Source organism: Otolemur garnettii, unplaced genomic scaffold (assembly GCF_000181295.1).
Source record: "Otolemur garnettii isolate 467f Iridium unplaced genomic scaffold, OtoGar3 scaffold00007, whole genome shotgun sequence".
NCBI classification, from domain to species: Eukaryota; Metazoa; Chordata; class Mammalia; order Primates; family Galagidae; genus Otolemur; species Otolemur garnettii.
Genome location: NW_003852402.1, coordinates 5,509,186 through 5,533,262, shown reverse-complemented (window position 1 = coordinate 5,533,262; position 24,077 = coordinate 5,509,186). Strand labels below are relative to the sequence as shown.

General features: G+C 54.6%; 1 protein-coding gene across 2 annotated transcripts in view; it reads right to left on the bottom strand.

Moving 5' to 3' along the window:
• Nucleotides 1–9,221: 9,221 nt before the first annotated feature.
• Nucleotides 9,222–24,077, bottom strand: part of SCUBE1 (signal peptide, CUB domain and EGF like domain containing 1) — a 114,555-nt gene continuing 99,699 nt past the window's right edge. For both annotated transcript variants that reach the window (XM_023509363.1, XM_003783128.3), the window contains 11 exons: nt 23,906–24,013; nt 22,834–22,950; nt 22,286–22,423; nt 21,156–21,359; nt 17,589–17,750; nt 15,751–15,918; nt 14,687–14,848; nt 13,813–14,010; nt 12,734–12,886; nt 11,954–12,033; nt 9,222–9,374 (listed from right to left, as the gene is read on the bottom strand). In XM_023509363.1, the coding sequence (XP_023365131.1) occupies nt 9,222–9,374; nt 11,954–12,033; nt 12,734–12,886; nt 13,813–14,010; nt 14,687–14,848; nt 15,751–15,918; nt 17,589–17,750; nt 21,156–21,359; nt 22,286–22,423; nt 22,834–22,950; nt 23,906–24,013 (1,643 nt within the window). The remainder of the gene's footprint in view (nt 9,375–11,953; nt 12,034–12,733; nt 12,887–13,812; nt 14,011–14,686; nt 14,849–15,750; nt 15,919–17,588; nt 17,751–21,155; nt 21,360–22,285; nt 22,424–22,833; nt 22,951–23,905; nt 24,014–24,077) is intronic.

Here is a 24,077-nt window from a genome sequence, read left to right as displayed (position 1 = left end):
TGCCTCAGCCTCCCAAGTAGCTGGGACTACAGGTGCCCGCCACAATGCACGGCCATTTTTTGGTTGCAGCCATCATTGTTGTTTGGCGGGCCAGGCTGGATTCGAACCTGCCACCTTAGGTGTATGTGGCTGGCACCTTAGCCGCTTGAGCCACAGGCGCCGAGCCTTTCTTGGTTGCAGCCATTGTTGTTTGGTGGGTCGGCGCTGGGGATTCGAACCTGCCACCTTAGGTGTACGTGGCTGGCGCCTTAGCCGGTTGAGCTACAGGTGCCGAGCCGATCTCACTCTTATTTAGGCTCAATTCCTGAGCTCAGGTGATCTGCCTGCCTCAGTCTCCCAGAGTGCTAGAGTTACAGGTGTGAGCCACTGCGCCCGGCCACAACATACAAGTTTCTGCAGAGTGCACATCACTTTCACGCCATTGTAAGGTTGAAAAATTGTACATTGAACCATCATAAGACAAGGACTGCCTATGTCAGTTATTCTGACTTTCTATTTCTTCTTATGTTTTCTAGGGATTTGTCCATTAAGTCTAAATTTTCAGATATGTTGGCATATTATTCATACTCTCCTCCCACCAGAAACTTAAGAACTGCTTTAAAATGTGATTTTCATTGGTCCAAATGCGTTACAAAATATATAATCTTTTAATCTTAAAATGAAAAGGCAGATGGCATCTGCACTTTATTTGCTAAAATGCCTGAATCTGATTAGCAAGTTCTCTTACGGAGTTTAGAGACAGAAAGTCCAGAAACACCGTAATGTGTAACAGGTCAGTCCTAGACCGACCAGGGGCCACATCTCCTGACTCTCATACCACAAGGCCAGAGCAAGCTGGATGCAGGCCCCGTGCTCTCCAGGGCCTCCGGAATTCATCTTGAGTTTGGGATCTGGGGAATAGATCAGCCACAAGGACCCTGTACTACTCTCATGTTTGCGAGCTAGGCCAGCTCATTGTCCGTTCCAAAGAGGCTGAACCTTTTGATCCTATCTTCATGTTTTAGTAGAAATTTGGTAGAAATGTCCAGTGTGTTGGCTCAGCATCTGTAGTTCAGTGAGTAGGGCACCAGCCACATACACTGGAGCTGGTGTGTTCGAATCCAAGCTGGGCCTGCCAAACAAAATGACAACTACAAACAAAAAATAGCCGGGCCTTATGGTGGCGTCTGTAGTCCCAGCTACCTGGGAGGCTAAGGCAAGAGAACAGGAGAATCGCTTAAGCCCACAAGTTTGAGGTTGCCCTAAGCTGTGACGCCATGGAACTCTACCGAGGGCGACATAATAAAACTCCATCTCAAAAAAAAAAAAAAAGGGTGGCACCTGTAACTCAAAGGAGTAGGGTGCCAGCTCCATATGCCAGAGGTGGTGCGTTCAAACCCAGCCCTGGCCAAAAACTGCACACACACACACACACACACACACACACCAAAAACAAAACCCCAGTACATTCACATTGCTGTACTGCCATCACTATCATCTCCGGAACTGTTTCACCTCTTAAACCGAAACTGATTAGACACCAGCTCCTCATTCTCTTCCCCCCAGCCCTTAGCCACCACCATTCTACTTTTGTCTCGTGAATTTGCTGTAGATATTGAAGTGGAATCATATAGAACTTGTCCTTTTGTGTCTGGCTTATTTTACCTAGCATAAGGTCACCCAGGTTTATCTATGTGCCATGTTGTCAGAATTTCCTTTTTTTTTTTTTTTTTTTTTAAGGGGGGTACTTGTCTGGGTGTTTTTTTTTTTTTTTTTTGAGACAGAGCCTCAAGCTGTCCCCCTGGGCAGAGTGCCATGGCATTACAGCTCACAGCAACCTCCAACTCCTGGGCTCAAGCGAGTCACCTGCCTCCGCCTCCCAAGTAGCTGGGACCACAGGCGCCTGCCATAACGCCCGGCTATTTTTTGGTTGCAGCCGTCATTGTTGTTTGGCGGGTCCGGGCTGGGGATTCGAACCTGCCACCTTAGGTGTACGTGGCTGGCGCCTTAGCCGGTTGAGCTATAGGCGCCGAGCCTTGGGGTTTTTTTTTTAAGAGACGAGAGTCTCATTTATTGCCTTCAGTAGAGCACTGTGGCGTCACAGCTCACAGCAACCTCCAGCTCCTGGGCTCAGGTGATTCTCTTGCTTCAGCCTCCCAAGTAGCTGGGACTATAGGCACCCGCCACAACGCCTGGTTATTTTTTTTGTTGCAGTTTGGCTGGGGCGGAGTTTGAACCCACCACCCTCCGTATATGGGGCCAGTGCCCTACTCACTGAGCCACGGCACTGCCCAGAATTTCCTTCTTTTTAAAAGCTTAATAGTATTCCATTGTGTGGCTAGATCACATTTTGTTTATCCATTTATCTGTCCATAGATATTTGAGTTGTTTCCACCCTTTGGCTATTGTGAATAATGGTGCTGTGAACATGGGCATACAAATATCTGTCTATAATCCTAGCTCTCTGGGAGGCTGAGGCAGGTGGACTGCCTGAGCTTACGAGTTTGAGACCAGCCTGAGCAAGTGATTGCCCATCTTTAAAAATAGCTGGGTATTGTGCCAAGTGCCTGTAGTTCTAGCTACTTGGGAGGCTGAGGAAAGAGAATTGCTTGAGCCCAGGGGTTTGAGGTTGCTGTTAGCTATGACATCACCTGCCTCTAACCAGGGTGACAAAGTGAGACTCTGTCTCAACAACAACAACAAAAAACAAAAACAAGTATCTGTCCAAGTCCCTGATTTCAGTTCTTTTGGGTACACATGCAGAAGCTTCACTCTGTTGCCAGGGTATATTGCAGTGGCATTATCATAGCTCACTGCAACCTTAAATTCCTGGGATCAAGTGATCCTCCTGCCTCAGCCTTTCCAATAGCTTGGACTACAGGCATGTGCCCCCATGCCCGGCTAATTTTTGTGTTTTTGTAGAGACAGGATCTCAATATGTTGTTTGGCTGATTTTGAGCTCCTGGCCTCAAGTGTACCTCCTGCCATGGCTCATGAGGTGCTGGGATTACAGGTGTGAGCCTCTGTGCCTGACTTTCCTTAGACTTGTAAGTCACCATGTTAAACCAAGAAGTGCCCTGGTATTCACCCTGTCATTTATTTGGAAAAATATTTCGTATTATATTTTGTAAAAATTGTTTCTTTTTGAGTGTTTGCTGCCTGGAGGGCTCTTTATTTATTTATTTATTTATTTTGAGACAGAGTCTTAACTATGTTGCCCTTGGTAGAGTGCTGTAGTGTCACAGCTCATAGCAACCTCAAACTCTTGGGCTTAAGCGGTTCTCTTGCCTCAGCCTCCCAAGTAGCTGGGACTACAGGTGCCTGCCACAATGCCTAGCTACTTTTTTTGTTGTAGTTGTCATTGTTGTTTAACAGGCCCAGGCTGGGTTTGAACCCGCCAGCCCTGGTGTATGTGGCCAGGGCCCTAACCCTGAGCTATGGGTGCTGAGCCTGGAGGGCTCATTATTTTATTTATTTATATTTTATTTTTTAAGTACAGGCATGGCCTGTAAAGGAGGGCTCATTATTGAGGAGAGTAGTTGTTTTAGCCTTTCTGGGGTTCTAGATTTCTTTTAGAATCTGATGAAAGCTATGGCCATATTCCCAGAAAAATGTGTACCTGTGTGTGTGCGCATACACACATAGCATTTTCCATTTAATTTCGAGAAGTCCCAGATTCCATGAGATTCACTGTGAGCAGGACTTCTAGATCAAATCCCTGCTGTAAAAGAACATCACTCATTTCATAATATTAGTTAAGAGAAGAAACAAGATCCGAGACATGGACCTTTTCCTTTCTGGCAGTTCATTTGGGAACATGTGTGCTCCTTAAGTTCAGGGGTCCCTCCACCTCTGCACACGCAGATCTCAACCCCACTCTTTGCTTCCCAGAAGGTTATGGTAGCTCCTTTCAGCCCTCAGTAATGTCAGGACATCTCTTAATTTCTTTTATTCCTCTTCTGGATTCTGGCTACATTTCTCCCTAGTCATGACCTCTGATGAATAAAAGAGCAGTGTTTAGACTCATTTCTTGTTTATTATTAAAGTGATTTTCACAATGTTTCACTACACGCATATGGGGGAACATGATGGAGAAAACAAAACTGTGAATATCTGAAGCAACTAAAAGGCAGATGTGGTTATGTTGATATCTGTTACTTGTGGAGGAAGGGTTCTTGCCATGTGCCTGGACAGCACAGCACCTGCAGGCACAACAGGGCAGCTCTCTGGCATCCCGGAGCATCGTCGTGAACCAGGTCTGCACAGAGTTTAAGGTTCTGATCTCAGCAGAATCAGAAATTCCCCTGCAGATCTACGTGACCTCAACAGGGCAGCTCTCTGGCATCCCACTCTCAGAGCATCATGAACCAGGTCTGTGCAGAGAGTTTAAGGTTCTGATCTCAGCAGAATCAGAAGTTCCCTGCAGATCTACAAGACTCTGCCTTGACGCTTGGCACCCGTCAGCTTCCTCTCTGTTCCTCTGCTTTCTGCCACCCTGTGCTCTTCTCTAACCTGTGTCTCCAGGGTGGAGAGCAGCAGGAGGGCCTTGCAGGAGGGCTGGGCACCTGCCCTATCCCCTTGCTAGAGAGAGGAGAGGAAGTCCCATCCTTCCTTCAAGTGAGTTTTCAGGATTTGTTCAGGAGCCAGGAAGTCACCAAAGTCACCAGGGCCCCAGCGCCTCCTTGCGCTGTCCTCCCTCCACTCTTCCTAAGTCCGGCCCTGCACTCTCTGCCACCAGGGCTGTCCTAGCTGGGACTTTTGGGCCTGTATTTCAGTTCTACTTTATCTGTGCATCCCAGACCTATGGTGGCAGGAGAGAAAGCCACCCGAGTGCTCCAACTTGGGCCCTGAAGCCTGGTTCACTCCAGAGGTGGGGGAAGAGCCGAGACGTCTGTCCCCTGGGAAGGCAGAATTTGAGAAACTGGCCACCCTACTGGCTAGTGTGGCCTGTGCAGGGGTGAGGGGCACAGGGATAGGCCACACAGGCTCACTGCTGCTTGAGAGGCTGGATAAGGAGCCTGAGAGGGAGGAGGAAGGCAGCACAGCAGGGCAGGGGCACAGCAGATAAGAGAGAAACCAGGAACTATGAAGCCTAATTCTGGGGAGCAACAGAGGCTCACCTCATGCACTGAGGACCCAGGCAGCTGCTGACTTGGAGGCAGAGACACAGAGTGTGGGGGGTAGGGCGCCAAGAAGGTGGGCTCCAAAGGCTTCCCAAGGCCCTGCCACTGTGGCTCCCCCACTGCTGGGTCCCACCTGGGAAATGTGCAGGGGCACCTGGCTTTTCCACAACTGTCCTCACAGATGAGCTTGCGTCACCCCAGGGTGTGATGCTCCACCAGGAACTGGACCCAGTGTACAGGAGCCTGGGCTTGGCACCCTCTTTTAGTCCTGACCAAATGGCAAAACTTGTGTTTCCGAAGCTTGTTCCTTTGCTCCTTTCCTTGGGAGCAAAGAGTGCAGTGGGGTTGCTGGGGCCGTAGGCCAGGAGCGGCCTGGCTGGCTTCTGGTCCTGCTCCTCTACCTCTGGCCTCTCCCTCAGCATGGGAGGCTCCTGCATTCTCCAGCCTCAGCCTCCATCCTTCTTTGGGCCTCATCATGTGGACCCACCCTGCCTGGGCCCAGGCCTTGCCCCTTCCCTTTCTCTATACCTCCACCTGAACCAAGTGGGATGGCCACCTCATGTCAGTCACACTACAGCTGTCTTCAACGTGCAAATTTGGAGAAACATGCTTTGCTGTCCAGGGAGGGCCCCAGGCCCTGAGGAGCAGGGTCACCTCTGGGTTTAACAGGTGGGACCCCTAAAGTTCTCCAGTCCAGGACTAATGTGGAGACTCAGGGCAGACTCCACTTTGGACTTCATGTGGCCCAGAGGGTGTGGGTGGTAGTTTTACTGGGAGGCCTGGGGGATTGTGCCAGCAGCTGATTGTGCCAGCTGCTGGCACCTCTTGCGTGGGGTGAGAGCTGCAGATGGGCTCTAGAACAAGAGGAAGATGAGAGGCCTGTGTTTCAGGATGCTGGGCATAGTCTGACCATGGAGTCTGAGAGGTCCTGGAATATGAGAGGAGAGTGCAGTGGATCTGAGTATGTGGACACCGACTGCCAGAAAACACTCAGGATTTGCTGAGATTTTAAGAGAAGTTAAGAGCTCTTTCAGGATGTCTTTGGTTTTTAAAAGAAATAAAAAAAACCCCAAACCTTAAGTGTGACAGTCAATTTCTTTTTGGAATCTTACTAAGTTGCCCAGGCTGGTCTTGAAATTCTGGGCTCGAGATCCCTCTCCCTCCGCCTTCCAAAGCACTGGAATTACAGTGCAAGCTGCCATGCTTGGCACAGTAGCTAATTTCATAGATTGGCTTAGCTGGATTAAGGGATACCCAGGTAGCCAGTGAAACATTGTTTATGGGTATGTCTGTTAAGGCATTTCCACAAGAGACTGACATTTGAATCAGTAGACTGAGTAAAAAAGATCGGCCCTCACTACGGTGTGCAGGCGTCCTCCAATCTGATGAGGGCCCAGATACAACAAAAGGTGGAGAAAGGGAGAATGCCCTGTCTTTTGGAGCCAGGACTTCCATCTTCTCCTGCCTTTGGACCTCAGTGCTCCTGGTCCTCAGAACTTTGGATGCTGGGACTCCTTCGAGTAGCCCCCCAGCTTCTCAGACTCAGATTGCGTTACAGCCCAAGTTTTCCTGGGCCTCCAGCTTGCAGGCTGCAGATGCAGAATACCCAGTTTGGCTTCCAGGATTCTGTGAGCCAAATCTCATAATAAATCTCCCATATCACTGTCTCTATCCCATTGGTTTTGTTTCTCTGGGGGACCCTAAGACAGAAGCAACCCTCCTCACGGTCTCCTCCTGGTAGTGATTGCTTTGGGCTCATCCTGGAGAAGTTTGTCTCTAATTTCTGGGCATGACCAATAGTTTCACACAGGGAGGGAAGCTGGCCTGCATGGGCTGTGACCGACCAGGAGAGGGACAAAGTGGCCCCTGGCAGGGCTTGGCAGTGGATGCGGACCTATCCACTAAGTGGGTGCTCTACTTCACCCCCTCTTCCAACTTGAGTAGGACTTTAGTGGAGAAGGCAGGTGAGGGCAGCAGTGACCAGCTGAGGACTCACACCTAAAGGGAGTGAGTGATGCCTGAGTTCCAAGCCCTTTCTGGGTGGGAGAATGTGTCATGACCTGCCTGCCTCATCACCAAGCCCTGAATCTCCAGCAACCTCACTCTCCTACCCGCCACCTGCACGGTCTCTCAAACTGCACTCACCTCTCATCGGTCAGACTGGTCCTGGGATGGCCAGGAGGACACCTAGAGGCAATTCAGGTCGGTGACTTGCGTTCATTTTACGATTCTCCCACCATCCCTGAAATTTTCAATTTTTGTTAACCCCCCAAATATAGAGCAATTCTTATTCTGGAGGCAAGCAGACTGAGGAACAGGCGAGCCCTCCGGACCTCAGGGCCTCAGCAATCTATTCCAGGCACTAGCTTCCTGTCTGGGTGGGATACAGTGCAATGTGGTCGCACCCAGACTTCTCTTTTCATTTTATTTAGTTTTTTATTTATTTATTGAGACAAGGTCTTGTTCTGTTGGAGTACAGTGGTGTGATCATAGCTCACTACAGCTTCCAACTCTTGGGCTAAAGTGATCTTCTTGCCTCAGCCTCCCAGGTAGCTGGAACTACCAGTGTGCACCACCACACTCAGCTAATTTTTCTATTTTTTGTAAAGGCAAGGCCTTGCTATGTTGCCTAGGCTGGTCTTGAATTTCTGACCTCAAGTGATCTTCCTGCCTCAGCTTTCTCAAATTCTGGGATTTACAGGTTTGAGCCACTGTGCCCTGCAACTTCTCCTTTTTAAAGAGACTTAGAGGAGGCAGCATAGGTTAACAGAAAGGAGATTGCTCCAGGAGCCAGGACACCTGATAACCTCCCCTGCCTCTGTCTTAGAAGTGGCCACCTGCTTTCCCTGGGCCGAGGTTTTCCTCACTGGGCGGCCACCCGCTGAGGCCCCTCATGGTTGCACAGCCTGAGCTCCTGTGGAAAGGCTTTGCTTCTTGGTGACACCAGAGCACAGGATGGATCCCGAGGTGGTAACGGTCTCCTGACCATATGGACAGAACAGAGGCCCCTTCCCCGTTTACTGCTGGGTGCCTACATCTCCTGGGAATGGGTCCAAGGGGAAGCTGCCTTCCTGCATCCCATCCAAGGGCGGTGATGTTGCTTTCGAGAGGACTGGAATGGGGCCAACACTCCAGCAAGGTGGCCGAGTCCGGTTCTCAGAATTCACATTCAGAAGTATTCAGAACTGTGTCCAAGGAAAGCTGTGTCCCCACCAGTCCTGCGGGCTTCGGGCCTCATGTGAATGCAGTTCAGGTGCTTGGAGAAGCAGTTTAATCTCTCAGGGAGGCCAACAATGGCTGGGACTCCCAGGTGTTTGTGTGAGAAATGGGTTCACAATTAATATCTACAATTACTAAAGAGCATTTTCCAAAAGTACCCACAGATAGAAGTATATATATACTTTATATATATATATATGTGTGTATATATATATAGTACTTACTTAGATGTTCTATGAAGGGCAAGCACAAACCTACAGTTTCTTCCCCTAGCAGCTCTGTTCTGTTCCATCACAGAATCCTTAGAGCCCAACAAGGCACCACGGTGTCCCCACTTGTGGCTGGAGGAGTCACTGAGGTGCGGAAGCCCCATGGGCATCTGGGCTTCACTGTCACAGGCTCATTCACTCCCCAGATGGCGCCTTCGCACACCTCTCCTTCCATGCCCGGCTTCCCATCTCGATTTCCATGGCTAAGCCTCCCAGAGATTCCATGGGAAAGTGTTGGCCACGCCTCCCTCTCTCCTGAAACACCAGGTGGAGGGCACGTGCAGCCCTGCCCCTGCCTGCTGGGCACGGGGCATCCTGGCCTGGGCAGTGTCCTGCTACAGCCAGCTCAGGAGAGATACTCTCTGTGTCCTGGGAAGTAAAGAGGTAGGGGTGGGGAGGGAGGGCCTGTGAAGCAGTGTTTTCCCACAGGGGCAGCAGATCGAAGGGGCGCCCGAGCTGGGTCTCAGCCCTCACTGGCGCTCGGCTTCCCTGAAGGGCACAATCATGGATTTCCTCCACAGCGTACGTGGAGGCCCGTGCAGCCGCCTTGCAGCTTCTGCTGTGGAGGGAAGGAACTCTCTCCTCTCCCTCGGGAGACCCGGCCACCCCTAAGCAGGGGAGCTCTGGAGCATTATTTGTAGGGTCGCAGGAATCGGGACACTTTGGAGCGTAGCAGTTTGATGAAGGACCTTGGGAACATCTCCTTGGACTCCTGGGCTGTGTACTTGAAGTAGTTTTGGGGATGGGCCAGCACATCGAAGAGGGCCTTGATCAGCTTCTTGTCCTACAAGACACGGTAGGGCACACTCCTGAGTGCGGGGAGGCCTGAAGGGGCTAGTGGGGTGTGTGCCGGGGTGGGGCCGGGGGAGAGGTGAGGCTGGCTGGTGAGTTGAGGACCCCACAGACCTTCTGCCACAACGGTCTTTTAGTTTTAATAGTGTAAGTGGATTGTAGAGTTTGTGAGTTGTAACTCCTTGGATTCCAGTAGGATTTCATGTAAAAAGGATCCTGCGCAAAGCACACTCAACGCTGAAAACTGCACAGTGCTGAGGCCAGAGCACAGGCCACACCAGGTTAAAACGGTTGCTCCGACACCTGCCCACTAGCTCCTTGACCTTGGGAAATCATGCTGCAGCTCTGAACTTCCCCCTCCCCCAGAGGATAATGGTGCCTTCCCCTAGGGCTGGATGAAGGTTAAATGCCTGATGTGAGCAAAGAGCCTGGTCCACAGCGAGAACAGGTTTGCTGTGAGGCTCTGAGCAGCAAACACAGGCTGTCCTCACTGAGTGGCCTTTGGAGAAACAGACACAGCCCTCGGCAGGTGCTGCCACTCACCAGCCAGGCTCCCTCTCCAAGCCCGAGTCCTCCGAAGTGGCACCCTGGACCAGAGACTGGGTGAACGTGAGGCCTGGTCAAGTGTTTGGCTGGGAGGCCCACTGAGCCTGGCACCTGGCAGAGTCCTCAGAGCTTGCCCAGGAGGGTGGGAGTGGCTGAAGTGACCACCTCCTGGGGCCGCAAGGTTCATTGTCTCAGTGACTTTGGCTGCATTTGCTATCTTCCGGTTTGACCTGTCCTGGCGCAAACTCAGTTTCCCTCGCTTTCACATCCACTCCCTTACTTGCCACTCGCACACTCACACATCACACCACATTCACATCCACTCCCCCGCTCGCCACACACACTTACACTACACTCACATCCACTCCCCCACTTGCCCCATACACACTCACACATCACATCACACCTCACTCATACACTCACCTACTCACAACAGTCATACTTACAACACACTCAACCCCTACACCTCCCACATGCTCACACACACCACACTCACAGTCTCTCTCTCTCTCTCTCACACACACACACACACACACACACGCATCCATGCCCTTGAGAAGCTCATTCCTGGTGCTGGGTCTATGCCCAGTGCTGGCTGCTAGTGATGGAATGCTGACCCAGAGCCCGCACAGCTCTTTCCCATTCTCTGAGGCGTACTTCCCATGGGGGGGACCCCATAATCACAGATCAGACCTTAGGTGCAGTGTGCGGGGTGCCGAGGAGGGACACGGGGAACTCTGCGAGTCTGTGCCACATTTGAACCCTAGTCAGGGAGGTCTGGGCAGGCTGCCCAGAGCTGAGCTGAGCAGGGAAGGATGGGTGGGCATTCACTGAGAGTAGAGGTGGAGAAGAATGTTCCAGAGAAGCTCTTGGAGAGCAAGAGTGAGGTGAGTATGAAGCATTGGGAGCCATTGCAGAGGCAGGGGCCTTGCTGGCCACGGTTTGTGTCCCAAGAGTAGCAGTGGGACACTTCAAGTTCAGGAGAGAAGTGAGCTGCAGGGCAGCTGGGGCAGAGCCGAGGGCTGGGCGGGTGGCAGGAAGGGCGAGAAGAAGCCTGGCTTCAGGAAAGCCAGGGTGACTCTGGAGAAAACAGGAACCTGAGTGTGGCAGCCGGGGGCAAACCACAGCCTGACGAGCTGCCTGATAACCTGAGTGTGGCAGCCAGGGGCAAACCACAGCCTGACGAGCTGCCTGACAACCCGAGTGTGGCAGCCGGGGGCAAATCACAGCCTGAGGAGCTGCCTGACAACCCGAGTGTGGGCAGCCGGGGGCAAACCACAGCCTGACGAGCTGCCTGATAACCTGAGTGTGGCAGCCAGGGGCAAATCACAGCCTGAGGAGCTGCCTGACAACCCGAGTGTGGCAGCCGGGGGCAAAGCACAGCCTGACGAGCTGCCTGACAACCTGAGTGTGGCAGCCGGGGGCAAACCACAGCCTGACAAGCTGCTGGCTGCCCAGGCTGGGGGATGTTGGTGGATCTTCCCCGAACTCTGCAAACCGTCCCCATTCCAGATACTGTGGCAGCTGAAGCAGGGTGGGCCAGGCCCTGTCGGTCCTCTGCATCACCCTGAGCTTCTAGGCCTGAGCTTCTGGCCAGTGCTTGCTATGTGACAGTTACAGCCTCCCTTCTACGACTAGGGGGCTCTGCTTCTTAATGCCACCATCAGGCAGAGGGGAGAAGCCCAGTCCCAGGGTAGGGGTGGCTCTCACTAAGACACCTCCTGTCAAACCACCTCATTTCCTAGACAAGGAAACTGAGGCTGAGAACTGGCAAGGAACCTGCCCAAGGGCATGTCAACGGGTCTAGGTCTCCACATCTGCACCAGGCAACTTCTTGTAGGTCTCCTAGTCTGGAGGGACAGTCCTTGTCCCCAGGGCCCTGTGACCCCTAGGCCTCCTTCTCCTGTGCCATCACCACCCTCCTTCCCTCCCTTTCTTCTCCAGGTGGCCAAGGGGCAGGGCTGACCCTGGCTCATCACAGGCCACTATCCCAGGATTATGAGGGTTCCCTCCTAATAAACTCACTTTCAAGATCTCCTGGTGATTCTCTGAGGCGTACAGCCGCCCGTCACGCACGATGTCCTCTATCAGCTGCTGGTAGTCCTCTGGGGAGTGGTAGGCGGGGGAGAGAGGAGGGCCAGGGCTGTGAGGCCCAGCTGCTGCCCCTTCACCTCCAGCTGTTGCCCTCCTCTGGCCCGCCTGGGGCTTCAGGTGTGGTGACACGCAGCTCTACCTCTGTGTACTTGAACCTGAGTTTCCCTCCACCTGTACTGTCATCCTAGGGAACTCCTATTTAACCCTCACAACCCTGCCTTCACAATACTGAAGCCTGCAGATACCACTAACCACGCCCTTATCTGCCAGCTGGTACCACTTTCGGGCCTATCTGCATCCAGCTCCCCAGAGTATTCTGTTTCTTTTCTTTTTTCTTTCTTTCTTTCTTTTTTTTAGAGGAGTCTCACTTTGTCACCCTTGGTAGAGTGCTGTGGCTTCACAGCTCACAGCAACCTCCAGCTCTTGGGCTTAGGTGATTCTCTTGCCTCAACCTCCCTAGTAGCTGGGACTACAGGTGCCTGCCACAATGCCCGGATATTTTTTTGTTGCAGTTTGGCCAAGGCGGGTTCGAACACGCCACCCTTGGTATATGGGGCTGGCACCCTACTCACTGAGCCACAGGCGCCACCTAAGAGTATTGTTTTTGTACCCCTGCCAGGCCAGAATGCCCTGAGGGAGGGTGTGTGTGACCCTCTCTGCATCCTGGGGCCCAGCCTGGGCCTGGACTGTGATGAGATGGTTGTGCCTTACCATCGTAGGTGACATAGGGCACTTGGAACCCTTTGCCACTGTTGCCTTCATTGGACTTGAACTGGATCCAGAGCTTCCGGGAGCGGGAGGTGAAAGCGATGGGCCTCTCGTAAGTCTGGCAGGTCTCGTAGGTGGTAATGGACGTGGGCGAGGCTGCAGGGGACACACGCTGCTCAGCTGCTGCAGATGGCAGCTCCTCTCTGACCCCGCCCTTCTGCTGCAGGCCAGCGGCCCCGCCCAGGCAGCGCACCAGCCCCTGTGATGACCCTGGTCCCCCAAACCACTGGGTTTCCAGTCTTCCTGCCTTTCTCCTCCGTCTCAGGTGCCCTTCCCTCCCCTCACCCTGGTTCCTGTTTATCCTTCTGAGACCCATGCCTGTGCCTCCTCCAGGAAGCCTCCCTGACTGCTCCCTCCCCACCCTGCCAGGCTCCTGCTCTGCTCAGCTGAATCCCATATGACTGACCCTCCCATCAGTTGGTCTCTGTCTCTCTCCAGAGGAGAGATCTCTGCTCCTCTGTAACAAGGCTCCTGCCTGTACTCAGCCCACAGCCAGGGCTGGAGTGAAGGCTCAAGGAGGGCATGAGAGATGAGCCAGCAGGGACTGTAGGGCCAGAGGCTTAGACTTAGGAAGCCCCTCTTCCTGCAGGCCTGGGGTGCCCATCTCCTTGCTGCTCCCTAGGGGGTCTTCCTGAGGTGACTCCAAGATAGAAGATGCTGACATCCCTTGAGCCCAGCTGTGGCTGGACCGTGGAGGGGAGGGTGCTGGGGCCAGTGGAACTGGTGGCAGGAAGGGGACACTTTCCTTGAGGGGACACTTGCCCTTTCACAGCAGGGACGAGAGGCTGGCTTGTGGCCAGAGTGGAGCCCACACCTGCCCAGGTCCTGCAGCATGCTCAGGGCACACCCTCAGCTTCCTAGACTTCTCTACCGTGCTCTGCAGGGCCACTCTCAGTCAGACACAGGGGGTTTCACCTCGGTTCTCTCTGAGCCCTGTGGGGCAGTGACCCCAACTGTACCAAGATGGTGAGGGCCATGTGCATGTGGCTGAGGCTGCCTCTGGGCCCCTGTTCCACACATACCGCTCTTCCTCATGACCAGGACATCACCGCACTCATCCTCGATGGGCAAGAAGATTTCGGGGACCACTATGAGGATCCTGCGCTTGGGCGGGGGCGCGATGTGCCACACGCACTCAGCATTGGCCGGGTAGTCTCCAGGGTAGTTGGGGGACTCGATGTAGCCTGTGTAGTCACCAAGCTCACCACCGCAGTGCTGGTCTGGAGGCACAATGGCCCGAGAGCCTGCTCAGGCTCTGCTGGAAGGGTGGCCTGGCTGGCTGCAGCCCCAGCAGCCTGGGAGGCCCAGGGAAGGGCTGGCAGGTGCTCCCGTGCTGTCCCTAGCCCAGCCTCCACCCACCCCTCCTATGCCATCCAGGCCCTGAGCTAATCTTCCTTCAGGCTGTGTCTGGGCTGCCCATGAATAAGAGGGCAGGTCCCTCACTCAGCCTGGTGGTTTGCTAAGGACCTGCTTGGGGGGCTTCTTCTTGTTGGGCTGCCTCTTCTGACAGAGGCCCTCCATGGCTGGGCCTGGTCAGCCTGTCCCCTCCCTACCAGGTCTAATCAGTTCCCCCGCATGCTGCCGGCTCCCCCAGCAGAACCAGAAACTAGAGCAGGCTCTGGCCTGGACAGAGGCTCACGCTGTCTAGTGAGTGATGGGACTGATGAATGATAGACACAGCTGTGGCGCTCCGCAGAGCAGGGACAGCTGGGACTGCCCCCTCCATGTCATCGGGTCCAGATGGACATAGGGTTCCCCGAGAGCAGGCGTAATGGAGCAGGGAGGCAACAGTCTCCCCGCAGTGGTAGTGTGTGATCAGGGCTCACCTGTCCCAACCTGCTTGGTCCCCCCAAGACCCCGTTTCTGTGGGAAGAACTGTGGAAGAACAGTGCCTACTTTTGCAGTGTGTGACATTGGTGGAGCCATCAAAGTCAGTGCTGGTGTTGCCTGGACAGGTGATGCAGTGGTTCTGGCCAAACTCAGGCTGGTAGGTGCCGACAGGGCAGCGGATGCACCGGTGGGTGGAGGTGTTGTAGTGGTGGCCAGGGGAGCAGTGCACTGCGGGGAGGGGACACACGGCATGAGGAATGCTGGTGGGAAAGGTAGGCAGGGGACATTCTCCCCAGGCCCTCCCATGCCCTCCAGGTCCATCTCAGCATACAGTTCAAGGCCTCCTCTCCACCCCATGGCTTCCTACCACTTGGGGTCCACCACAGGTGGGGGAAGACAGCCAGCAAGGTCGGCCGCCTAGAAGCCAAGGAGAGCACTTTGAGTGGGCACATGGCAGACACAGGCTGGGAAGTGATGCTTGCTCCAGTAACACAGGGACCACATGGGTCACCTTGATGGGGCAGTGGGGGTGACAGTGTGACTAGAGGAGTCAGGAGACAAAGTGGAGCCAGGAGGCCAGTCTTTCTGTGAGGTTGTGGGGTGGGACCAGAGGGTCGGGACTGGGAGGTGAGCACTTTTCTGTTTACAACAGGAGAATTCAGAGCAGCCTGTACGTTCGGGGAGCACCTGGCAATGCAGCAGGTCCCACAGTGGGACCATAGGCTGGGCCTCCTGGCTTCTGCTGGCAGCACAGACTGACTGATAGCTGCTGAGAGGCAGGTGCGGGGGGCCGTGTCACCTGCCGAGAGTGTGGGCTGGGGTTTGGTGGGTGAGGAGGAAGCTGTGAAGGTGAGCCTGCCCCTCTCTGGACCTTGCCCCTGCCCTCCCAACCTTCCTTCTAAATACTGCTCAAGGCCTCCTGTTCCCAGAGGCCTCTCAGGGCTCCCTGGCACTCGGCAAGCTGGAGTTTTTAATTGCAGTCCTGTCCTAGTGCTGGTCATCTGTATCCATTGCCCCACAGCTTCAGGTTCCCCCTCTGACCACGGAGGTTTGCTGTGCTGAGGAGGTAAGAGGAACTTGGGGGATATTCCCAGATGGCCCTCGGATGGGCAGGTGGAAGGCAGCCTCACCTTTGGCCTCACAATCCTGGAAGGTTGCAGCGCCCTCGTGCTTGGTAAGCAGCCCACCTCCGCAGGGAAAGCAGCCGGTGCGCCCAGGCTCGGGCTGGTACATGCCCACGGGGCAGGCCTGGCAGGGCTTGAAGCCGTCAGCTGAGAAGAAGCCTGGAGAGCACTGGCCTGGAAGTCAGAGTCATGACTTAGGCCCAAGCCACTGAGGCTCTGGGTGGCCCCGGGCCCTGCTGTTGACCCTTGCCTGGCCCTGGAAAGGCACTGAGATAGCAGAGGTCGGGGGTGGGGAGAACACAGCAGCCTGGGTGGCAGGAGGCTGGCCCTTAGTCCCAACGCCACTAGTGGTTTGCTGTGTAGCCATGACCAAGCCTGGCCTTACTGCTCCCAACAGCAAGAGGGTGTGGTGGCTCACACCTATAATTCTAGCACTATGGGAGGCTGAGGCAGGTGGATTGCCTGAACTCAGGAGTTTGAGACCAGCTGGAGCAAAAGCAAGACCTTGTCCCTACTAAAAATAGAAAAACTAGCTGGGTGTGGTGGCAGGTGCCTGTAGTCCCAGCAGAGGGGCAAGAAGATCACTTGTGCCCAAAGAGTGTGAGGTTGCTGTGAGCTATGACGATGCCACAGCACTCTAGTGAGACTCTGTTTCAAAAAATAAATAAATAAAATAAAAAAGGGATGGGGAGGGTCAAAGAGTGAGTGACTTTGTGTGGAACAGGGAAGTAGGCACCCCATGGGGCAGGAGGAACTGGTCTGTTTAGCTCCCGATTGACATGGTCAGCTGTGTCCATCAGCAGAGCCAGGAGGAGCAGATGGAAGAGGGCCTGTGAGGGTCTTTGGGGCACCCAAGGGCACCCCTGGAACAAAGGGAAGAGACCCAGGAAAGCCAGTTTTAGCTCTACATACAGAATGTGTGGCATTCCAGCAGGCAGTCAGAATGCAGAGGGTCCTCTGGCCCTGAGGGAGGGTGGGCTTAGTGTCCTTGCAGGCCAGACTCTGGAATGCTTGCCTTCTAACCAAACAGGGATTTTCCTACCAGTGACCACCCTGTGCCCTCAAGCTACCAGTGACCTCAGGGGGTGGAGACCACAGTCCAGAAGCGGGCAGTGGGCCAGAGAGCAGCCAGCAGCCTGTGGACTCAGGGCTAGACACTGATCTCTTCTGTCTCTGAGAGAAGGCTGAGGTTCCCACCACCTTAAGGACTCACTCAGCCACCCTCACAGGTGCCACACTTTTCAGGGTGCTGAGTCTCTCCCTACAGGGCCCTTAAAAATGGGGGCTTATGGGGAGACTCTGAGCCTCCAGATGGGGCTAAGTGGGGGGGTGGTGGTTGGACAGTAACTGGAAAAACTCTTTGCAAACCCAGTAACGCTCAGCACAGTTGAAACAAGGCTTTCCAAACTATTCATAAGGCAAATGGTCAAGTCCTTTGTGCAGAGCAAGGTTCTTGCTCAAGTAGGCAGTATACTCTGCAAGGCGTTTTGACTGGGCTGGAATCATCCATAATATGTGGTATGTTTGGCCAACCATAAAGCACGTGTGCACCTCGTTATAAACCCTAGGTTGATCTGTAAGTGTTTGCATGCTGTCAAGTCCTTTCCAAACGGCATGACGCAGGTTTAAAGGCAGGCTAAGTGCAGTAGGATCCTCTGTAACCACAGTGCACTATGAGACGTGGCGACACTCTGGGAGCTGTAATGTGCTCTGTAAGTGGCAAAGAGCTTTGTAGAACACCATATGGCCACACCAGGCCTTTGCTCGGGGAGCCTTGGCAGAGATAGGAGGAGCCCTGCCCCTCCCCCTCCCCACCTCTCCTTCCAGGGTGGGCCCACACTTGCCTCCACATTCAGACACGTTGCGGGCACCTGCCACGCCAAGCCCATCACTGCTGGGGCATGGTGTGCAACTGAGCTGGCCTTCCACATCCTGGTAGGTGCCTGGCACGCATGGCACACACTGGCCAAGCTCGCCGCTGAAGTAGGATCCAGGCCTGCAGACTCCTGCAGAGGCAGAGTTGGGAGACTGCTGCGGGAGGGACGTGGTGGCCGGCAGCCATCTCCTGTGTGCTTGAGCCCAGGCTCTTCTCAACAGATATGGCACAGCCTGTGTTCTCCGGAGCTTAGAGGATCCAGAGAGGCCCCAGACCAATTCCAGAAGAGCCTGAGGCCTGACCCCTCTGGCTGCTCATTTATCTCTGCCCTTCCCTAAACACCTGTGCTCTCTCTGCTCCACATCCCAGGCCAGGGCTTCCTGGCCTGTCCTGGATGTCTCCACTTAGGTGTCCCACAGACAGTTTGTCCATCCCAAACGAAGCTGCCGTTCTCCCATCCCCTTTCCTTCCCATGTGGAGAAGTTGGCACTGGGGCCATGGGGCAGTGCAGAGGGGTTGGCTGGGCTGAGGGGGAGACCGCAGGGGCAATAACAGAGAGACAGACTGTGGCCAGAGAGAGCAGGGTGGCTACACGGAGCAAAAAGTGAACTGACAAGTAAGGAAGGAAGCTGGGTGTCACCATGAGTGGAGGGGAGAAGGAGCAGGTTTCTCACCTCGGGGAAGATCCTTACAAACATGGGGCAGGGGTTAGAACAAACCCTGGGGGTTTGCATTGGAGGCATCACATGAACCTGTGGTTGTATTACGACATGCACACGCACACCCTTCAGAAATGAGACGGATGCACGCATGTGCACGTGTACACCCACCAATACGTCTCAGCTTTGTCCAATGAGAGGGCCTAGAGGCAGTGACACTCCAGGAGCAATAAGAATGCCAGACTTTGGTCTACATACCACCATCCTCCCAGGGGAATGAGGGTCCTTGAAGACTGGGTTGATTCCAGGGCTTAGGGGGGCAAACAGTGATGCCCAAAGTGTGTTGACACAGGTCAGGAAAGGAGCCAGCCTCATGGGGTGCCCACTGGCTGGTGGCAGGCCCTGACTAACGTGGGGACAATGAGTTGAGCTGAAACATGTTGGGAATGGATTACAATCCACTGAGCAAAAGAGGAATGTGGGTCCACACTGCTGTAGATACATATGTATAAGAACGCACAGCCACCTAGACAGACAAACACGTCCAAGGCAGGGAGGGAGAGCTGTCTCTTACAGGGGATGATAACAAATAAAAGTAACAGGAATGACAAGAACAGGGCATATCACTTGGCAATCAACATGGAGGGGGCTGATTTGGGGGGAGCTGTCAGTGCCTGCTGTGCCGGAGGGTGGGAGCTGGATGAGGATCAGGCTGTTGGTACAAACTCAGAATCCCCAGAAAATACTAATCAGCCACAGAGGGCAAATGGCAAATGACCGTGCAGGAGCCAGTGAGGGGCTGGGTCAGTGTTCTGTGGGTGCCAAAGAGCAGGTGCTGTGTAAGTGGCTCCTGCCAGGACAGCGGGCCCTGAGTCAGGTCAGGAGGAAACACCAGCAGGAGAGTTGAGGGTCAGCCTAGAAGATGCAAGGACCTGCCAAGGACAGGAGGGCAGGGAAGGGTGAGGAGCTGTCCAGGCTGAAGGCATCTGAAGAGACACGATACTGAGATGCAACTTGTCTACCAGGACTGGCACTGGGAGCAGGAAGACACAGGGACACTGTTGGAAGGACTGTCAAGTGTAATGGTGCCTGTGGGTTGGAGGGTACTGGAGAGACTACACATGAGCATGTGCACACATGGGCACCCAGGCGCACACACAGGTGCATATACACAGGCACATATGCACACACTCGTGCACACGAACACACATGCACACAAGAGAACATGAGGGAGCAAACGCCGTAAAACGTTCACAGTGTTCACAGTTAGGGAATCTGGATGGAGAAGATATGAGAGTTTTTGTTCTGTCTGTTTCTGAATGTTTGAAATGATTTCAAAACAGGTTATTAAAGCCAGGTGCAGGGGCTCATGCCTGTAATCCTAGCACTTTGGGAGGCTGAGACAAGACAATTGCTTGAGCTCAGGAGTTTGAGACCAGTCTGAGCAAGAGCAAGATCTTGTCTCTACTAAAAATAGAGAAACTAGTCAGGTGTTGTGACAGTGCCTGTAGTCCCAGCTACTCAGGAGGCTGAGGCAAAAGGATCTCCTGAGCCCAAGAGTTTGAGGTTGCTGTGAACTGTGATGCCACAGCACTCTTCCCAGGGCAAAAAAGTGAGACTCTGTCTCAAAAACAAAAACACATAAGGACACTGCCCAGCTCCCCCTACCCGATGCTCGACCCCGCTCCACTCCTAAGCACCTCTCTGCCACTACCACCAGCTCACGGCCCTGTCCAGCCTGGGCTTTGATCTGGGCTCTGGTTCGGTGGTTCCACCAGCCCAGTCAGCATCTTTAAACAGACTCCTGAGCCTCTCAAATCTGCCTGGTCCAGTCAGAGCTCTCTCCCTACCTGCCCACTCTTCCTCAGATTTTCCTGGATCAGGGAGTACTTGTTTACAGCCCACATTCCTCTCTTGCTCACACACGCTGGGTGTGTATGTGTATGGATACATGCCCCTATGTTGTCCCTGAAGCCTCCCTCTCCTCTCTAAAGTGTACCCTGAACGTATCCAGTTCTTTCTACCTCTCCTGCTGCCACCCAGGTTCCAGGTCCCCTCTCATGCTTGGCCTCCTCCTCCACAGGCCACCATGCTCCACTCAGCCTGCCTTTGAGCTTGTAGTGGCTGCCAAGGGAACTCGAGCAGCATCTACAGCCTGCGGGGCTGTCACTTCTGGCCTTTCTTGGCTATGGGTGTTTCCTTGCTCACTGTCTGTCTTCTCCATGCGACTGTCAACCCCACTGGAACTCGACCGCCTGGTGCAGCACACTGGGGCCCTGGGCAGGTGCTAGCATTCTCTGGATCTATTCCTTCTTAGCAGGCCACGCCCTCAGGGAGTGGCCACATCACTAGCCACGCCTACTTGGACTTAGTAGGTCTCCAGGGTCTGCCTGCAGCCCTCCAGGCCTGCTGGGGGCCTCCCCTGCTTCCCTGCCCCACCCTCTGCCTTCCTGGGTGGACCCAAGACTCGGTGGAATTGTCGCTCTGTCCCTCTCAGTCTCCCCAACTGCTCATCAGCCCCTGAAGTCTCAGCTCTTGTGCTGAGGCCTTCTTGAACCACAGCCTGGGCCAGGAGAGCTTGTTCTAGTCCTCGCAGACCCTCAGGTCCTTCCACTGTGGCCTTGCTGTCCTGCCTCTCCCTGTCCCTCCCTCCTCATGACTGTGGTGAGGGTCACATGCCAGGGCCCAGTACCAGGGGAGTGGTCTTTAAATGACAGCAATGACAATAGGTGGTATCATTCTTTGTCCTGGCAGGCCTCCACGTCACTCTGTCCCCTCCCCTCGTGCCCACTGCTGCTTACCCAGTCTGCATGGGCAAGGAAGGACAGAGAAAGTTTGCTGAGTCAACATGTGACAGGCCAGAGGCAAGGACTCACCGCATTTGCTGTCCTGTAACATCTGGCCTGTGGCGCATGTCCCCTGCCCCTCCAGGGCCTTGGCTGGCCGCTGGGCTACCTCATACTCCGTGCCTGAGACCTGGACATAGAACTGCTGCCGTCCGATGGACCTCCGCAGGGTCCTGATGGCGGCCTGCAGGCTCTGCTCTGCCCGCTTCCGCATGCAGTCTGCTTCACAGGTGTCTGCGGGGACGGGAGGGAGAGAACACGGACAACTTACACCCCGGCAGCAGCTGCCATCTTTGCTGAGGGCTCCCCACGCCAGGCCCCATGCTGGGCTAGGCCTCTGCTTGGTCCACCTCAGCTCATTTTCACTGTAGCCCCGGGCAAGGCAGCACCGCTGTGCCCAGCTGGTAGGTGAGGAGGCTGAGACTCCAACAAGCGTGACCTGCCCAAGGCCACAAAGCAGATCTGAATGCACACCAGGCCTCTGCCACTGCAACATGTCACACATACCTCATTAGGTGGGGGGTCCTCTCTGTCAGACCCCTGAGAATTGTCACTGTCCCCAGGATTGTATCCAGGTCAGGCCTTGAACCCAAGCCCCCTGAGGTGCAGCCCCTACATGCCTTGCCAGCTTCAACCCCCCAACACTTTTGCGCTCGTGTGAACTCCACTGTGTAGCCCCCTCCCTGCCACTCTTCCTGGATGCATCCTGCTTTCTCTGAGCTTTGTGCCTTTGCTTATTCTATTCCCTCTGCCTGAATGCCATTCCTTGCTACCTCCTCCACCAGTGGACTCAAATTTTTTTCTGGGAAGGCTTCCTGAGCCCCTTCCATGGGGAGAGACCTTAGCTCTGTGCTCTGCTCACACAAGCCCGCCACCTGGAGTCTCACTTGGTGCTGGGAAGTTTGTGTGTCTGTCTGTCTGTCTGTCTGTGTCTGGGCGTGTTTCCCTGGTCCCTAGAGCCCTTCCTCTCATTTTCCTGGGCTGCCTCATCCACCATGGGCTGCAGGCCAGTTCCCTTTGCTAATGGGCTGGCTCCTCCTCTAGGAGCTGTGGCTGGGGGAGTGGAAGAGCCCAGCGTCATGTCCAGACCCCCTGCCAGCACCCCAGTCTGCCGCCTTCCCACAGGTCCACAGCAGCCTACAGGAGAAGCCCTCACCTACCTGACGCCTCTTCCATCTTCACCTCAACTTCAAACTCTGCTGTGATGTGGGACACCTCTTTGGATGGGGACTTGCGGCCACGGCGCTTCTTCTTAGAGGAGTCACACTTGAGGGTCACGAAAGTCACATGGCAGTTGTCTAGACAAGGAAGGAACCATTAGGCAAAGGTGGTCTGGGGCAGGAGCAGGGTCCTATGTGCCCCGCCCCACAGATTGCTGTCAGCAGGCTGGAGAAGGCCAGGTTGGTGGCTGACCTAGGTCTTGTCTCCAGCCCTCCGGAGTCCACCACGCTGCTGCACGTGAGGCACCTCCTGCACACTCATTCATGAGCCGTGCACCCACCTCAGGGTGCTGAGGGTCTGGCCACTGGAGACTCAGGCCTCAGGCTAAGTAAGCCTGCTGAGTGCTGGGAGTTTAGTTGGGTTTGAGAAAGAATCTTCAGGAAAACAGAGCAGGATGGTTTCCTCCTGGGCCCTGGGCCCCAGCCCCAGGCATGGGGCCTCCCCCACTCCCTGCGGGTATGGAATGGCAATAGGGTGGCCCACTCACCCAGAAGTGGCAGCCTCGGGGTCTCTTTTGTTTGCTCCCGGCTGTGGGGCCAGAGGTGGCACTTGGCATCTCTGATCTTGAAACGGGCCTTCTGCTTGATGGGGGTGGTGGGGGCATCTGGGGAAAGCCAAAATCCCCCAGGTGGTGGCCTCTCCTGTGGGCAAGGAGGTGGTGGGGGACGGGGGCTGCCAGGGGACAAATCCACCTGGAGCTGGGGAGGGGCCTGAGTCATGCTCCCCCGACAGCCCTCCCAGGATAGGGGAAGCCTCCCTGCTCCATTACTCCCCCTGCAAGTTCTAGTAAAGGTGAATGTGTGTGTGTGGAGGGCACCCAGCCCTGGGTATTCTGCAGAGGGTCTCTCCCTATCACCAAAGTCACTAACGTGCCTCGTGCTTTCAGGAGAGAGGGCAGAACAGAAGAGAGAGGGGGACATGGAAGGAAAGGGGTACGAAATATTACAGATACCCAGAGCTGCTGACTCCTTCAAAGAGTAAATAAATCACAGCCCCTTGGACTAAAAAATCCTGCTGTTGCAGATGTTTAGAATTGCATGTGCAGTAAATATACACAAATGTGCCCATCTCATCGAATTCTGCATTTGGAATAAGAAAAACTGCTGAAGCCACAGACCCTGCAGCTAGGCCGGCAGGAAGGCTGGCTGCGCCATGCTGGCGGGCCCTGGTGGGTTGTTCCTGAAGGACCTGGGCTCTTCTTGGGCACAGTCTTCAAGGGCAGCTGTGGCTTAGAGAGCTTTTAGAGCCTAACTGCCTCAGCAGATGCCACTCACTCCATTGAAACAGAGTCTGAGGTCTGTGGACTTGCATTTTAGAGTCATTGAAACATTGTTATTATGACCTCAGAGACAAAAGGGCCTCTCTGTGATCCACAGCCCTGGGCTGGGCCTCCGGCTGCGGCCTGCTGCATCAGCGTCCTGGCCTGCCTCATCTCCAGTCCCTGGGGACCCAGACCAGGAGGATCTTCTCAGGCTTTGTCCTTCCCTCCCCCTCCATGGTGCTGAATGCAAAGTCAAGGGGTCTTGGGTGTGTGCAGAGAGGACAGGCCCCAGGGCTACCTGAGCAGCTGGGCCCGCCGCCGCCAGAGCTGGTGCCGTTGCGTTTCTGCAGCATCTTGCCCTGGAGGCCTGGAACGCCACAGCTCAGGATGTAGCTGTTTTCCGAGTCTGCGGAGAGGCCAGCGGGTAAGGTAGGCCTGTGTACCTTCCTGTCAGGCCCTCAGATTCCTGG